Source organism: Dryobates pubescens, chromosome 18 (genome assembly GCF_014839835.1).
Source record: "Dryobates pubescens isolate bDryPub1 chromosome 18, bDryPub1.pri, whole genome shotgun sequence".
In the NCBI taxonomy this organism is placed as follows: domain Eukaryota; kingdom Metazoa; phylum Chordata; class Aves; order Piciformes; family Picidae; genus Dryobates; species Dryobates pubescens.
The window spans coordinates 13,240,116-13,257,180 of record NC_071629.1 but is presented as its reverse complement, the minus strand read 5'-3'; the positions used below and the strand labels follow the sequence as shown (position 1 = coordinate 13,257,180).

The 17,065-nt window shown below is 44.2% G+C and overlaps 1 protein-coding gene across 1 annotated transcript in view; it reads left to right on the top strand.

Moving 5' to 3' along the window:
* The window catches only part of AMMECR1 (AMMECR nuclear protein 1), a 100,738-nt gene that overhangs the window by 25,306 nt on the left and 58,367 nt on the right, over positions 1–17,065 (top strand). Inside the window, exon 2 of the mRNA XM_054169702.1 lies at positions 774–1,308. Coding sequence (XP_054025677.1) covers positions 774–1,308 — 535 coding nt within the window. The remainder of the gene's footprint in view (positions 1–773; positions 1,309–17,065) is intronic.

Genomic DNA, 17,065 nt, shown 5'->3' with positions numbered 1-17,065 from the left:
TTCAGATGACTGAAGCAGTGCAGTGACTCCCGTCTTTTTCCCTCTGGACTCCCTAGAGGTCTCGACGTGAGGAAGCCTGTGTGTGTTGCAGGCACCAGGGGCCATGGTCTCACCAGGTCACAGCTGCTTGCCCTGTAGCTGAGGGCCTATGCTCTGCGCTGCTACTTATTTGACGTGAAGTAATTACCAAAGCTGTAATTAAAAAAGAAATATATTTATACAGAAAGACCATGGCTTTTAGCCATCACGACTGAATGTTTAATAGGTGTATCCAAGCACTCTCACCAGGCTGCCAGCCTGCCGACTCCAGCACTTTCCCCCCTCCCTTCTCTTCCCAAGAGAAAGGCATCTCAGGTCACTTGAATTATTTAGCGGGGTGTTTTTAACCATCTCAAGGGCTTTACTTCTGCCATGCGGCTCCTGTGAAGCTAGGGTTTGTGGGTTTTATTTTATTCTACATTTTTTTCAGCACGCGGGGTGGAGTTGCTCCACTTCCCTGGCAGAAGGGAGGAGAAACAGCGCGGGGGGAAGGCGAGAGAGGTGGCTCGGCGTGTAGAGGGGAGGGGAAAGGCAAGGCCGCCAGGCCCCGCCGCAGCCGCCACACCTGCGGGCCGCACTGCCCCTTCAACCCGGCCCTACCAGCCGGGGCCACTCACCCGGTCGCTCTAACACAGCTCTCTCTGTCTCTCCCCTTCTTCATCTTCCTCTCTCCCGCTCCCCATTCATCCTTCCCCCTTTCCCGCCGCCTTTCTCCCGCCCCCTCCCCGTTGCAGGCGGAGCGGGCCCGGCAGGAGGCGGAGCGGACCGCCGCACGTCCCCCGGCCGGTCGGCCGGCCCCCCCGCCATGGGTCGGAAGCGCTGCGTGGGGGGAGACGGCTCCAAGATGGCGGCGGGTTGCTGCGGGGTGAAGAAGCAGAAACTCTCCAGTTCCCCTCCCTCGGGCTCGGCCGGCGCGGGAGGCGGCGGCAACGGCTCCCACTGCGGCGGGGCGGCGGCGGCGGGGGGCGAGCCGGGGACGTTGCCCCCGTCAGGGGGCCCGCGCCTCAACGGCCTTGGGGCGCTGGCGGGGGGCGCCGCCGGCTGCGCTCTCTCCTCGCCGCTGCCGCCCAGCTGCGGCGGGGGCTCCGCCGGCCTCTCCCCACCGGCCGCCGCCTCGCTGCTCTCCTCCCCCGGCGCCGGCTCTGGCGGGCCCGGCTGCAGGAAGATGGTGGTGTCGGCCGAGATGTGCTGCTTCTGCTTCGATGTGCTCTACTGTCACCTGTACGGCTACCAGCCCCCGCGGAGCCCCCGCTTCACCAACGACCCCTAGTGAGTATCGCCGCCGCCGTGCCCCGGACCGCCCTCGTGGGCGCCTCGTGTGCGCTTGTCCCAACCGGTTCCCCTCCGGCTGGGCACTCTGCCGGCACCCGCCTCCTCGCGCGGCACCTACCGCGCCGCCGCCCGGCCCCTGTCCTCGCTTGGCCCCGCGCCGCTCGCCTGTCCCGGGGCCTGGCCCGCGGGCGCCCCCGCCCCGCCGCTGTGCGGGAACCAGCTGGGCTCCCCGGTGTGTGCCCTGGGGGCCGCGTTGCCCTCCCTCGCCCGGTTCGCCTTGGGAAGCACCCCGGTGCCCTGTAGCACTGTTAGTCCCTGCCGTCTGGCCCGGTGTGTCCGGAATTCCCGAGTGGCATCTTATCCCGGTTCCCTGACACCTCTGGCCGGGCCATTTGGTACCTGCCCTGAGCTCTCTCGCTTTTGTGCGAGCACGTTTTGCCGGGCTCGACGGTGCCCTGGTTTCGTCTGGCTGCGGGTGTCTCACACCACACCCCGTGTCAGTGCCCTTTCCCCGCTCCTTGCCTGTGTACAGAGGTGCCTGAGTAGACCGCTCCATGCTCATTCCACCAGTAGCTCTTACTGGAACCCCTTTATTAGGCAGTTTCTGTCCACCAGCTCTGCATGAGGTCGGGCCTCTGCTTCACCAATGTTGGATGGTGAGTACCCAGTGCAAGAGACCTGTTGTGCTATTTGTGAGCACCGGTGTACCAGTATGTTCCCTGTGCCAGGCACTCGTAACACTACTTTGGTCTCAAACTGCGCAGCGTCCTTGCTTTGCAACAACCCCTGAAGATCACCCAGTGTTAGACGTCCTGAGTCCCTGAGTACTCCACCACATCAGACTCCCAGAGTTTTGAACAGATCACATAAACACCTGTTACTCCCATCGCTCTCCTTGCAAGAGTGTCCACCAAGGGCCTGCTTCATTCCCATCCCTGGCCACTCTTGTTTAGTGTTTGTCTTGAACTCTGCCCTCCCACCTTTGGACGTGACCTGCCAGGATAGCATTGCCCAGCATGTCAGCACCTGCAGCCTGCCTGTGCTGGGGAACTGGGTGTTCTGTTGGAGAAGGAGTTCAGACACTTCAGGGAGTAACTTCGGTCTTACAGGAAGTTGCTTCCTTTCAGCTGGATGAGTTACTACATTGCTGCATGCTCCTATTGTGTTTGAATGCAAAGCGAACATAAGGGGCTGTTGGAATTAAGTTTCCACTGTTTCACTTTCTTTTTAAATGGGATGGAGCTCATGTGGTGAGTTTCAAAGCTTCAGCTGAGACTTAAGGGCATTGGTCCACCAGAGTGCATGTTGCTTGTTCGGTCCTAAGTATGGCATGTCGGCTCTGTGTGACCCCATACTTTATCAGTATTTAGTGAATACAGGTCTTTGTGTGTCCTAGACCCTTGAGCACCCTCACCAACGCAAATGGTTATCATGCAGTCCATGTTTCTTAATGGGGTGTAGTGTATGCTTTGCAGTGCTGAAAATACTGTAATATATTAATGATCTTATTTGGAGTCCTTGCTGTTCTAACACCCAGGATCTATACATCTCTTGCATACTTTCAGCTGCTGTCATGACAACCCAGCTCTGTGGATTCCTACTTAACCTGCCACCCCAGCAAGTCTTCCCTATATGCTCTTCATAACTCCTATGTGATTACATCAGAGTACCAATAATGAAAGGAGGGCAGGGAGACTCCACTGTGAGTTTCTTTACCTAGGTCTTTTGTAAATCCATGTCTGTCCTTTTGTAGATACCAACTGTTTAGGAACTGCTGCTCTGAGTAGCCATTTTGCCTTTCATTGTCCTGTGTCTGTTCTCCATCCCAGACCACTACAGGTTACAGCATCAGCTTTGTGCTGTTTAACTCTTTCACACTGTAAGAGAGATGAATTCTGTCTGGGTCTTCCTGACAATAGTACTGTGTTGTTATGTTTTCTGATTGTATTGCAGCATGTTTTGTTGAGCAGATAAGTGCTAATGTCTCTGTTTTATTAGTGGAGGAAACTGAGGCAGGGGTGAAGGTCTCGCCACTGGAGTGTTTTCTAGTAGCCAGTAGGTCGCTTCACCTTTCTTCTCCTTCTTCTTACTTTAACAAGAACACAATAGCAGATTAAGCAAAATGATTTGTATTTTTCTGAAATTTAGATGTGTGTTAAGATGTAGTTGGTGAAAAGTTGTGTCGATGGACTTCTGAAAATGGTGCTGCCATGAAAACCGGTGCTATCTTTTCTGCTGGTTCCCATGCTTGTGCCGGAGCGCATGGCTCTACAGATTGAGCCATGATCGAATAGTCATTTTATTTTTTTCCCCTGGTTACTTTTCACAGATCTTGGTTCCCTCTAGATGGTTGCATGGCTTCACAAACACTTGTGCCTGCACAAGTGTGAGGTGGGAATAAGCAGACAGATGGCAGAACTGCTGCTTTCAGCAGTCTTGTGAGCTGATTGTTTGTGCAGTTGTGGAAGCAACTTTGGAAAAGTTGTTAGGTATTCCACGTAAAGTTCTGGGTCGGTGAATAAATCACTCCTGCTGGGTCTTCAGAGGCACCATGACTTCCAGCCTTGGAAAGAGTTGCAGGCAGTGTCATCACGTACTGGGTAGTGCACAAAGTTATAGCGGTGTCTTGGAAGCTGAGCTTCATCTTGCACAGCAAAAAAACCCAAAAAGGACTGAGAACTGTCATATTTCAATGTGTGTATGTTGCAGCCTTCTGTCTGGAATGCTTTTGGAGGTTTTGTCTGTAGACCAAAATACTTGTTCTGCAAGTTGTAGTCTAAAATAAGTCTGTATGTGAATTGTAGAAATATGGTTTTTAAATTACATTAATTACAGGGAAGATGAAAGACCTGTGAGCAGGTATCCTCAGACAGGCATGACTCATTCCTTGCAGGTCTTTGAAATGTGAAACTGGGCACGATCAAAGAAAAGCAGGTGGCTGAATCATTTGGACAAGGGGTTCTGCTGTGTTGTCTCTTTGAACAAAACCTGCTTGTGACACCTCTGGATTTTTGTAACTTTTTGATGCCAAGATGAGTACCTCAGCAGGGCTTGAAGGGAAAGAATTTCAGAGTGGTTGGTAGGAATGAGACAAAATGCCTGTTTTGAAAAGGTGCAGAGTTTGAACTCTAGTGCAGCCCATGCATGGATGGAAAAGTTGCCATTTTCATGTCTCTGATTGTAGTTCCTGAAGCACAGGATACGGGGTGTTGGTCAGGAGTATTGCTGGCAAGCTGAAGGCTTGGAGAGAGTGACTCATGGTGCCAAGATAGCTTGAAGATACTGAATCTGTCCAGCACTGTCTTTGTGAGAATAGGTTCAGCAGATCCCTCCAGCCACAGGCTTCTTCCTCTGCTGCTGTAGGCTTCCATTGATCTGCCAACATTTTATTCTATCACTGTCTTAATTGAAGAGCTTTCTTCTACTTAGAATTGTACTTCGAGTTGCTCTCTAAGCTACTCCTTCCCTTCTTCTGTTGGGCTGTGTCCTGCAGGGCATGTGCTTTCCCCTTGCCCACTCGCAAGCTAGTGTAAAAATGATCCTGGAGGAGTGGACGTTGATACAAAGCTTGAAAAATGCTGCCCCAGAAAGAAGTTGTGACTTTGAGTTTCAAGAACAGTGTCTGAATAGCACTTCAGTTTGAGTAAAATTTTGGAACACTGCAATTGATTAAAACAAGGATTTTTAGAAGTGGCAATAGAAATAAATTGTAAGGGGATTTGGGAAGAATTGGAAAAAGCTTTTAGGGAGGAGTTAAAACGGAGAAGTTTTTTTTTACCCTGTGTTTTTTCACGTTTCTGACAAGCAACTCGTGGCCCTTTATTTCCTTTCTGGTTTGGTCTTGTGCAATGCACCCTGTGCCTCTGACCAGTGGAGCCAGTACCATGTCCTGCCTTCTATTGTAGAACCAGTGTGAAAGGGCTTAAGATTCACACTACTCAATACTTCTTTTCTTGTAGTAGAAAAATGTTTGAGTGGAAGTGCAAGTGTGAGCAAGGAGGTTGTGACAGGATGAGAAGGGTGAGCGTGTGGAGTTCAGTTGATGCTGTGTTGTGGGCAATGAGGAGGACTTTTTTTCCTTGAAGATTCTCACTTCTCTGCTCACTGTGAAGATTCCCCTTGGCACACAGAAATCACTTTTCCAAGTTTTTGATTGTGCACAGCATCTGCCTCAAACTCTTCATCCTGTTTGCTTAATTTTAACATCAGTATCTTTGTGGGGGAGACACTGTAAGGCAATCCAGCCAAGTTAACTCATTTGCCAGATATTTGTTTCTGGTAGTCCCTTTCTGAAGGTCACCTGCTAGCAAACAGGATTATTTTAGCAGCAACCACCCATTCTTGACACAATTACTGTGGGAAATTTTGTTCTGCCCTTGTCATCTGACACACAGTGACCAAGAACAAGATTTTGCACCTGTAATGGCTGATGCAGCCTGTGCCCTGCTTCACATCTGGCTGAGGAACTCTTGGGAAAGATGTTTTCCATGAGTACAGTCAATGCCTAGATGATGGCTTGCTCATATCCTCCTCTTCTGTTGGGGGAACTGTGCCAGAGGCACAAAATTGTGTGTGTAGCTGATCTGAGTACCTGTGGCAGAGCTGGTGCTGTAGGGAAGTATCAGAGCTGCTGTGCCTGCACAGGCTGCCAGCTACACGCACGTGTGGAGGCTCTAGCCCTCAGACAGAAGTGGTGCTGGCAACTGTGTTCTTTGCCACAGGAGTAATCTGTATGGTTTGACTGCCTTCTGTGGTTGAAAGCCACTGCATTGAAATATTTTGTAGGTGATTTCCAGTCTTGACCTAAAGACTTAGCTTGGGAATCCTTCAGTTCCTTTCTTCGTTGATGACCTAGTGTTTTGCAGCAACTGTTCCATTTGACTGCAGGCTGCAGAGATACACATGCTGCAATGTTGATATGCCTGATCTTTGTATTTCATTGCTGTCAGGTGCAAGATCTGCCAATTTGCATATTCTAGAATGGTATGGGGTGACAGTACTACATTACCTTATGTCTTTGTTAGTGAAGTTTGGAGATACTTGAATTCAGTACAATTTTAAAAAGTGGAACAAGCTAATCTTGTGCCCAGTAGTTTTCCCATTCTCAAAGCTGTGACTGCTCAGAGTGAGTGTGACTTGACTCTGTAGTAGAGAAGTGGTTTGAGGATTTATTACTGACCATCCCATTTTTTGTCTTAGTTACTGTGTCTTGATACTGTTTTGCCACTAATGGTGGTGATTTGCTAGGAAAGATTGAAATAGTTTCAAATCTTCCTGTGCAGTCCCAAAGCTTCTTCCCCCCCACAGCGATAAATTACTGTCTGATGCTTTTTTTTAAGACATTGAAGAAAGGTTAGGGTTGTCTGTAGGTATGCACATATGTGTATCCATACATGTAAAATACTACGCTTGCACCTTCACAGGATTACATGCTTTTCTCAATTTCTTGTTTCTTGGCTGCAGTCTTGACTTCCTGCTTTAGCCTACAATTTATTGCAGTGTTTTAAAGTTAGAGTGTTGTGCTTGACTCCTTGCTTGCCTTGGGTATATGTTTCCTTACAGGCATTTTTGTGAATATTAGCCTGGAAGCCTACCAAAACATGAATTTCATATTGTCTTTTAAAAATCCTCAAACAACAGTGTTCTTCTTCCACAGTGCCTGCTCAGCTATTCCTGATGTTAAAACTTGGAGATTTTGTTGTTTCTCTGGAGAACTTAGTTGTATGGCAGCAGAGACTCATTTGCGTGGCAGACTCTGAAATAATGTGTATTTATTGTCACAGTAGCATTACACAACAGCTCTAATGATCGCTTGGTCATGGCTAAAGATCAACACTGGTCACAACCAAAAAACACAGCAACGAAACATGCAGACAGGGAAGTGTTCTTGCATGACTGTGTGTCTGTCTGACTTCATTCTGCTTTTTGTGTGCGTGTTGTGTGGTTTTGTGTAAGCGTCAGTATTCTTTTCTGACTTAATATGGTCTTTACAGTGGAATATTAAATGTTGGAGTACAAAGTGGTGGTTCTTTCAGAGGCATTCTGCAGTAGATGCTTTTAAAATACAGTACAGCAGAAAATGTGTATTTTGGCTGGTGTTGGCAGTGCTCAGCAGGGAATTCCCAGCATATTTGAAAGCAGGAGTGGTGAATGTGTCTTGGACAGCAGAGGGGGAAAAAGGATGAAGCAGCACGGCTTCAGAAAGAGCTTAGCTGTGCCAATAGGTTTGTCTTTTGATAATATTCATGAATGGTGAAGATACTCATATGATGAACTCCAAATTAGGTTAACTATAATTTGAGGGTGCTTTTTCTTCATAAGCTCATTTTAGTGAGCTGTTCTTCTGTCCAAATGAGGTAGTTTCTATTAGTACATGAGATGACATCATAGACAGTCTTGTGGATGGACCCTGGCTTTGTTTCTTCTGCTAAAAGCGGTCACCACTGAGTTACAATAAATGCTCTGATTCACTGCAGTCCTGGTTTTGCAGAAGTTAATTGTTCTCATGCCCTGTGTAGGGTGAGGAGGAGTCAGCAGCCACCTCTCCCTGTGCCATCACTCTGGTCATTCATTTTTGTTGCCTCCTTTGTTTTAGTTATGTTCATATTTTTGTTATGCTTTCTTCTATCTTGTGAAGATGATTTCCTGATAAAGATTTCTGTGGGTTTTGCAGATTTGATTTACTGTGTGTGTACATCGAATTCTAATATTCTTCATTAGAAATTGTTGAGAACTTAATGAACTTTAAGAGTGCAAATATTTTGAGTTACTGAAAAAGTGCAGAGATCTGCCTCCTGTTCAGGCATCATGTATTTATAAATTCATAAAGGTAATGTTACCTTGCCTTGAATGCCAAAGCAGGAGAAATGTAATGTTGGCACTTTTTGTCCTATCTGTTAAGAAACAAGTAGATCTCATTTAAATGTATGGACAGTTCTGTTAGTGAGCCTTACAGGTCCTGTTGAACTGCTCATCGTCAGAAAGATGTTCAGTAGTTGCTGTTGTTGACAACTAGGAGGTAACCAGGAAATAGAAGTTTGGAAGCTAGCTCAGCTTGGTGTGAATCAGTGAATGAAATAATGCATGATCCAGTCCATAGTTCTTGGTGCTCTCAAGACTCATGCTGTAATTAAGGGAACCAGCTTGGTATGCCAAGCTGTCTATTTTTACATTAATTACTTGTTTGCAGTTAAGTGCAGGTTTTCCATAGCATCAAATTATTGTCTTCAGAAGCAGAAGTGCTACTATATTAATACAAAAGTTTTCTGAGCCGTATCTTGGCGGTTTCTTTGGTAAAAGCCTGTATGAAGGCAAGAAAGAGGCAAATTATTTAAAAATAATAGTAGACATGTCAGAGTTTGGACAATACAGAAACTGTTGCTAGGCAGGAGGCCAAAACAAATTTGGTCAGGCCCTGACCTTCCTTAGCAAAGCATTAGGAAAATGCTTGACCTTCTCTTATGATGTTTATGCTCCTAAGGAGTGGGGTGTTACACTGATGCTCAGTTTAGCATTGCAAAGTTAGTATTTGAATAACAAGATGGGGCAGCTCTACCTTAGTTAATTCAGAATTTCTCAAAATCATGTCCTAATAAGAGAGCAGTCTAGAGAGGGAGTGTAATGGAATGTAGCTGTTAAGTTGGTCCTGGTGGTGGGTTCAGATAGCACACAGTTGATTTGGATTGATGTATTATCTAGATTACTGTTCCTTAGTGCTGTGGTAGATGCTGACTGACCACAAGTAGTAGTGTTTCTCAGACCAGTGCTGTAAACAACAGCAGGTTTCTTTCCTGGCTTGCTTGTATGACCATTTGAAAAAAGCTCCTCACTTTCATTACTGGGGTCTTGACAGAAGGGATCAGTGTCAAGGGCTTTATTTGTTTAGCACGATACCCCTGTGCCTCTGGCCATAAACATTTATTTGTTGAGGTGTTTGTTGTATTTGTTACATCTCTTTGCTCTTGCTGTTCCCCTAGCAGACTGCATGTATGTTTATATGTCTCATAGGATACGTCTTAAATTTTTGTGATCTGACTTGGCTTTGATAGCTTCCTGGAAGGCATTGCTTGTTGTGAATATGTGGTTATGCTTTGCCACACTGAGTACTTGCAGCCAAGGTTATTAAAGTGCTAATTTCATGGGAATGACATCTTACAGAATGCAGAACAGCTCCACTGAGTTGTGGCAAGGTCACTGGGACAGCAGCTGTGTGGAGCTGTGTGTGTCTTCTCAGAGCACTTGTGCCTTTCTGTGTTGTAGGGAGTGAGTTCTCGCAATCTGTAATGCCATAGAAAATCTCATTTTAAACCCTTCTCCCCAATGAACTCTGTGGCACTTTTAGTAACATCCTGCTTAGGGCTGTGGTGTTTTTAATGTGCGAGCCACAGACATAATCCTGTAATGTATCCTTTGCCCCTCTCCTGACAAAGACACCTCCTGTCCAGGCTTTGCTGGCACATGATGGGTTCCAGTATCTGTGACACTGCCTACTTTACTGGGATGGTACTCGGAGTCTGTGTTTGAAAAAGGAGAGAGAAGGAAAGCTCCTTGTCATAACCCTCTTCTAATCAGCATCAGATCTGCTTCATCCTTTCTACAGAGTTCACTCACTTCCTTTGTTTTCCATGTGGCATTTTGCACAGAGATAAGAAGTGTATTGATGAAACGGTACAGTTCACAAGCTTTGGTGTATTGGGAAAGGTGGTAGTAAGTGTGTGATTCTGCACTGATGGGCAACAGTGTGGGCCAGCTAAGTAAATCTGGTCACTTCCAACCCAGTATAAGGGCTGGGTGCCACACCATTTCCCTTATCCAGTAAAGGAACAAAAGAAATTCAGCTGCCAGTGAATGGTAAATTGCAAGGCAATTCTTTCCTGTATAAATAGATGTGCTAAAAAATTGACTGTTTGGGAAGATGATGTGCTAGGTGTAGAGCTTGCATCTAAGCTTTATAAGGAGGGAAATTTTTTTAGTCCTCAGTACTTTGATTGTCAAACAGGCAGTGAATACCAGTCAGAAGAGTGTTGCACCAGCCTTCTCTTAAGTAGTCTTTCTGCAGAGACAGTGTTGGAGGCTGAGGAGGTGGGAGAAAAACACACAGCAAAGGTATACTTGTAGTAAGGAAATAAACCCTCTTCAAAGACTGCTTGCAGTGCCTGAAGGAAGGGGAGTTATTGCAAGTGATACATCCCTTATGCATGAGGGGAACAAAACTTCATCAAGCCAGTGGCTGAGATGAAAAACTGCAAGTGAGGCAACATTAGGCAAGATCTTTCAGTATGTTGTTGCACAAGCAGTTACCCAAATGGAGATGTGATACTAAAACTAATTCCTATTAACATGCTGATAGAACGTGAAATTGTAGTGATTAGACTTGCTCTTCCTTAAGAAATAGGAGCATAATGATGGCTTTGGTTCAGTTCAACCATAACTAAAAAGTAAAACAGGCAGGTGGCAAAAATCTCATGTGGGATACTTGCCACTGTAATATCTGGATTCTTGTAGAATACTGGAATAGAAGTTGAAAGAAAGTGAAAATTGTGCTTTCCATTTGGAAGGAATGCTGGATAAAACTGAGCATTAAAAGGAAAGACTTCTAAAGAAGGATAAATAGAATGCAAATTACCTTTCTCTTATTTCACAGAAGAAAAAGATTGAAGTGAGACAAGTATTCCCATCTATGCTTACCATTGTGGTCTCTTTGCAGCTCAAGGATGAAATATTGTGGTTTGCTGTGCTTGGACTGTATTTTAACATTGAAATTAAAGCCACTGCAAAACGTGGCTCTCAGTAATGCCTCTTTCTGGGAGAATACAAAATCTGTGGTACTGTGCTTCAGGTTATTTGGTGCCAGCTGTCTGTCTCTCTTTTTTTTCTTTTAAAGTAGAACAGAATAAACCAGTTTGGAAGAGACCTTCGAGATCATTGTGTCCAACCCATCGTCCAACACCATCTAATCAACTAAACCATGGCACCAAGCACCCCATCAAGTCTCCTCCTAAACACAAAGTATTACTTTAACACATGTAATGTAAATGTCTTGGAGTGACCTACTCAAAGGCTGCGTACTGCCCAGTACTGTTCTGTGAACTTAAGTGTGTTTCCTTCCCCTTTAGATGTGTCAGAGATGCTCAGCAGCAGGTGGGTCTTACTTGTTATAAGCTGAAGGTAGTTACACCAGACAGGATAGACGAGGATAGAAGGTGATGAGCGCTCTGCTGCTGCAATGTGTTTTATTCTAAGTGACTGGAATAAAGAACTTTTGTCTCTTCTAAATAACTGATCCTGAATGGTTCCTGGTATGATTGCTGTAAATTTTTGCAGCCCACTAGAGAATGTCAGGATTCATAAATTGAGTTATGGAGGCTATATGTCTGATTCTTTCTGAAGTTTTCGCTGAGATTTTGTGTTGGTTTAAAAATGTTTTTATGTGTGTTTTGGTGGGCTTTTTTGGTTTGGTTTTTGGTTTGGTTTTTGCTTGGGGGTTTTTCCCAAGAAAAAGTGCTAAGACATTGAAATACACTTAGATGTAGTTTCACCTTAAAAGGCCGTGTGTTACAAATTGGAGATGCAAGGTATTTGCTTCTCCTCTGGGAAGTAGTCATTGAAATGTATGGATCACAGACATCCAAAAATTAGGCAGCATAAGCATAATATCATTTCTTGGTTGTCATTTTATGTAGACTGTTCTGTGGAAATTGCTCTGGAGTAGAAAACTAAAGCAGTCCAGTATGTTCTCTTAACATTGTGACTCTTGAGTTTAGGTTTTTGGAGATGCAGAAATTTCTTGGAAGAGGCTGTTGCAGAGAATTCAGTAATCGTCAGATGGTTCCACAGATAGGTCTCTATTTAGTTTTAAGTGATTGGATTAATCTAAAAAGAAATAGATAATCTGTCATAAAAATACTGATGAGCCATTAAAACTCTGAGTGCCACTAGGAGGGAAGTGTGACTTGAAGGATAAATCACTGCAGTGAGGCATGGAAGGCTTGTGGTTTGTTCCTGACCATGTCATTGTGGTGGACAAACCTGGACAAGACCCCCCAGTCTCTCTACTATGCATTCTTACTGAAAACAGTTAGGTACTTCAACCTGCTTTTCTTTAAGTTAATAAGTGAGAGAAATTGGTAATTGTTAAAATCGTTCTATTCCCTTGACTGCATTACTCTGCCAGGAAGCTTTGCAGACTAAACTCAGGATATTTTTGCCTAAATTGGCAACTTGGCTTTTTAACTAGTCTCCATTTTATCTGAAATTAATCATGGTTGTACTCATGTTAGCTTGACTCCTTCAAATGCTACTGTTGCTTCTCAATTAAGTCACAGATTTTTCAGTGTGTTATTTTTTTTGTCCAGGATAGTTTCCCCTATTTGAGTTCTCTTAGTCTGAGTACTCTTTGTATTTTTAGGCTACTGTTCAGTGCATCCTTTCTGAGATCAGACAATTTTAATCTGCTAGTGCATGTCAAAGACAAGACCTTCCAAAATCATAGTGCGTAATTGTTTTTGCTCTAGACATGCTGTTCGTCCTACTCGTGTGTACGCCGTTCTTTCATGGACATTTCAGAACTGAGAGAAGGGTACAGATAGGCATTTGATGCCCTGGTAGAGCCAGCAAACTATGGTTCTGTAGTGAAACAAGATTTCTTGATTCACTGAACATTGAAAAATGAAGATGAGCAGAAAGAGAAGGTAAGATGGCAAGGAAGGTACAAGCACTGACTGTATAACCATACTTTCCCAAGTATTTTTCTGATCTTCACCCACTTGTAGTTTGGGTTATCTTTAGCCAGAAGTGATGTACATTATCAGTAATCCTCCCCAATGCCTCATCCACCCCCCACTTCCCAAGAAGGGGTAGATCGTAATGGAGTTGTAAGGGTACAAGGTTGGGAAACAAATTAACTGTTCAAACTTGATGCCAGTACTCCCAGAAGAATAAACAGATATAAAATGAATGTGACTAAGTTTTAGAGTGTAAAGTTTCTACTTACTGGAGCTGTGTGGCTTTATAGTAACCTTTAATAGGGTTAGTAGGGACTTGATCACAGAAATACATGATGCATTGCCTTTGGGAATGAGCATAATAGTTTTGATAGTTTAAAAGGTATTCAGTATCACTAAGGTTGGAAGAGACCTCAAAGATCGAGTCCAACCTGTCACCACAGACCTCATGACTAGAGTAGGGAGGATACTAGTGCCCACTGCAGGCTTGAATTCGCAAGCTTCCCATTAAGGGTCTTATGTGCTACCAACTGAGCCACCACGGGTAACCGGTCCCTCATTCTGTCTGAGTTCATTGGAGCAGATTTAGGTTCTAGGCATCAGGGTGGGTGGTTTTTTTCCTTCTTGTGGCCCTGCTGTGGAAGGGGACTCGCAGATGGCAATAATCCCAGTCCCCTAGTGGCTTCTGCTTTGGTAATATGTTTTAGATTGAGAGATCTACTGGTGGTGAACATCAAGAATAAAAAGGTTATTTTTGTCAGTTATTAGGCTACTGTGACAAAGCATATTTTCTCCATTTTGTCAGTTTATTTGTAGCTTAAAAATTATTTCCACCCCTTTTTTTTCACATTGACACTTGCAGAAGTTGGTAAGTTGTCGATGTCCTTTGGTACAGCCATAGGAGTTAGTAATGATCCACAGATACTCTGACAGAGGAGTTTGATTCTGTCGCTGATGGAGTCTGTCTCTGAATATGGGGATTGGTCTTCCAAACTGTGGCAGTGATGCTTTTCTTTTAAGGGAACTATTACTATTGGAGAATGATAATGATAGGTGAAGTTTAATATCATACCTCTAAGAATTGATAGATGAACTCTCTCTATGCAACTTCTGATAAAAAGCAGAGTAACTTACTTGAAGCAAATTGTTTCAGAATGAGTTCAGAGACAAGCTGGGTCTCTGTGACCCATTCAGGTCTAGCAGGATTGCTGACTTAGTCACTGGGATTTGTTTTCTCATGAACTGTTTCATTTTGGCAGAGAAGCTTTTATTGTTCTTTTCACTTTGCTTTTGGCTTGAGTAAGATTTATGTCTTTCTTGAGGTGGAGATGAATAGAGGCAAACATTGGTCAATATCAGAGCTGTATACAGGTAATGAATTTGGAGAATGTTATGTGTATAAATAATTTTTCACTGAATTGGAACTGAACCATAACTTGGTAGTGGTTCATGTTGAACAGGGAACAGAGGTGCTGCTTTTCTGAAGGGAGTGTTGCTGCAGTTTATAAGAAGCGTTGCCAGAATAAAACCCAAGGAAATGACAAGTCCAATGACACAGTATTTGTTAAGCAGCAATTTTTTAAAACTAGCAATATTGGAGACTTAACTACTGACCCCACCCAGCTAACAAAATGGGTTTTGATTTGGAAAGCAGTTGATGACAGCAAAGAAATGGAGCAGTTTAGGGGCACAGGTTCCAGGAAACGGAGTAACAGGGAGCTGAAATGACACCTTCACCCTGAGGTATTTGGAGAGGTCAGAGCTTACACACTTACATTCAGATGTCAGGAAACTTGAAATTGATAGATTTTGAAATTGCTGTATGTGAACAACCTTTTGAGCAAAGCTTAGTTTCGGTGAGTGAGTTAGTTGGTTTTTTTCAAACACCCCCAGCAGGGCAAAGTGATGGTAGATGAATAATGCTTCTGCAGCTGACAATGTCTTTGTTTATCGGTGTTTTCAAACGGTTGTTCCTTTGTTTCCCCTCACTTTAGCTGAGGTTTCCCCTCTCGGTTGAAGGATGGCCACTGCTACCTGTGTTTTCAGCTTGAATGTGGTTGAGGGAGTGGTAACCTTTAAGGAGAGGGAACTGGAAATGATGGTCAAAGGAAGTGTTTGGCCTCACACCACAAAGTAAACTGCTGAGGTGGAACATGCCATGTCCATTTCACCTGTATCATCTGGCACAGAGCTCAGTGCTATGGTTGGGGTCGGTGTCATACCAGTGGCTGTACATGAGCAAAGTCCAGCATGTAAATCCATGCTTTAGTTTCAGTACAACTTGCTGATCACAGGGTAGACCCATCTGTCACAAGTTACCAAAAGAAAAAAAGGTGGCAACCTCCAGCTGTCAGGTGTGCTGAATAATTGTGGCATCAGTCTGGTGAGTGAGTGAGGCAGTAGTTGAATTCCTCTGCCTTGGAAGAGATGAAAATAGGAGGCCTGGCACCTTAAAGCATTGCACTGAGAAATCCAAAAAGGAACAACTTGGATGGCTCTGCTCTTTTCAAGGAATTTATAGGCTTCTTTTATAGTCCTTTAAAAGCCATCTACTGTTTTAAGTGTGTTGATTTTAAAAGCAAATGGGCAGTAGGATGGTTGAATCTTTAGTCTTCTGGAATAAAGATTGAGTGGTTTGTTCTTTAGAGACCTCATTGACTAACCAATGTATGGATTTAATAACAACAAAACAGTACTGCCCTTCAGGTCAGTGATGTTGTCCACAGCTGGGTTTTGGTGATTTCTTTTTTCAGTTAATTCCCAGAATAACTGACTTATGGTTGTGTGAATCTGCTCACAGATAGTGAGCTGTTGTGGCTTTTTGGTAGCAAACAAACTTAATTATCTTTAACGAAAATAGCAATCTGATACCATATATTTGTGTGACAGAGATGCAGCACACAGTGTTTTCAGAGGGCTCTGGTATTACTTTGGAAAGGCTGTGTGTGTTTTGCTGGTGCCCAGTGTAGCTGTAATAGCTACAGATAGCTTCAGAAATGTTGCATAATTTCCAAAGCTGAGTTGGAGATGTAATTAGCTTTTTGCTTTCATAAAATTGTATCTAGTGAAGAAAAACAAAACAAATGATGAAAATACAGGTTTCAATGCACCAAAACGAAAATGCACCCTGGTTATTTTCCTGGCGTTTGAAATTCAGTTTTGACATCTGAAGGGATCTTACTGAAAGTGTTCTGTACAGAGTTGTGAGAGACTGTTTGTATCTCATGTGATGTTTGAAAGAATATTTAAATTTAGAAAGAAGTGGTTAAGCTTTGCTGTGGAAACATTGTAGTCTCTTTGCTTGAGGTTAATTCTAGGTCTTCCAGAATTTTGGTTTCCTCGGGTGTTGTTAGTGTGGAATAGCGTTTGTATCCTGAGAGCCACTTGAATGACATTACAGAACTGGACTGTAGTTTCACAGTCTGACTTCACTCACATTCCAAATCTACTGCAGGCATAACTAATGGTGTGACTATAGTCTGCTGGTTTGGGGAACTAATGTGAGTTACATGCAATTTTTGGATGAGAATGCATGTTTGTGGCAGACAAAACATCCTCGTGTGTGCCCCACACCCTCACTTGTACTACTTGCATTGATCAGTGTGTGCTTGCTGTGCTGTTTCAGCTTGATAAGTCAGCAGCAGATACTCTACCACTTTTTGTTAGGTTATTATTTTTGCTGAGTTGTAAGACTTTTTGCTGAGTCTTTCAGCATGCTAAATGCCAGAGCTGGCTTAAGAGATTGCATCTTCCTTTGCAGTCTGGGAAGAGATAGGACCATTGCAACTGTCCTTTATTAATTTTAGGCTGCCAAGAACTGCAGCTTAAGTTGTATTAACCTGGATTTGTTTCCTGATCTGAGAACATGACTGCTCTCCTGGGTGAGACCATTTGCCTGCAATTGTCTGCAGCAGTGCTAGAGATACCTCTGGAAATACTGGGGTTTCAACTTGATTTTTGTGAACTTCCCTCAGTGACCTTTCCTAGCTTTTGCACCAACAGCAGGTAGATTGGTGTCTGTGAGTATGTCC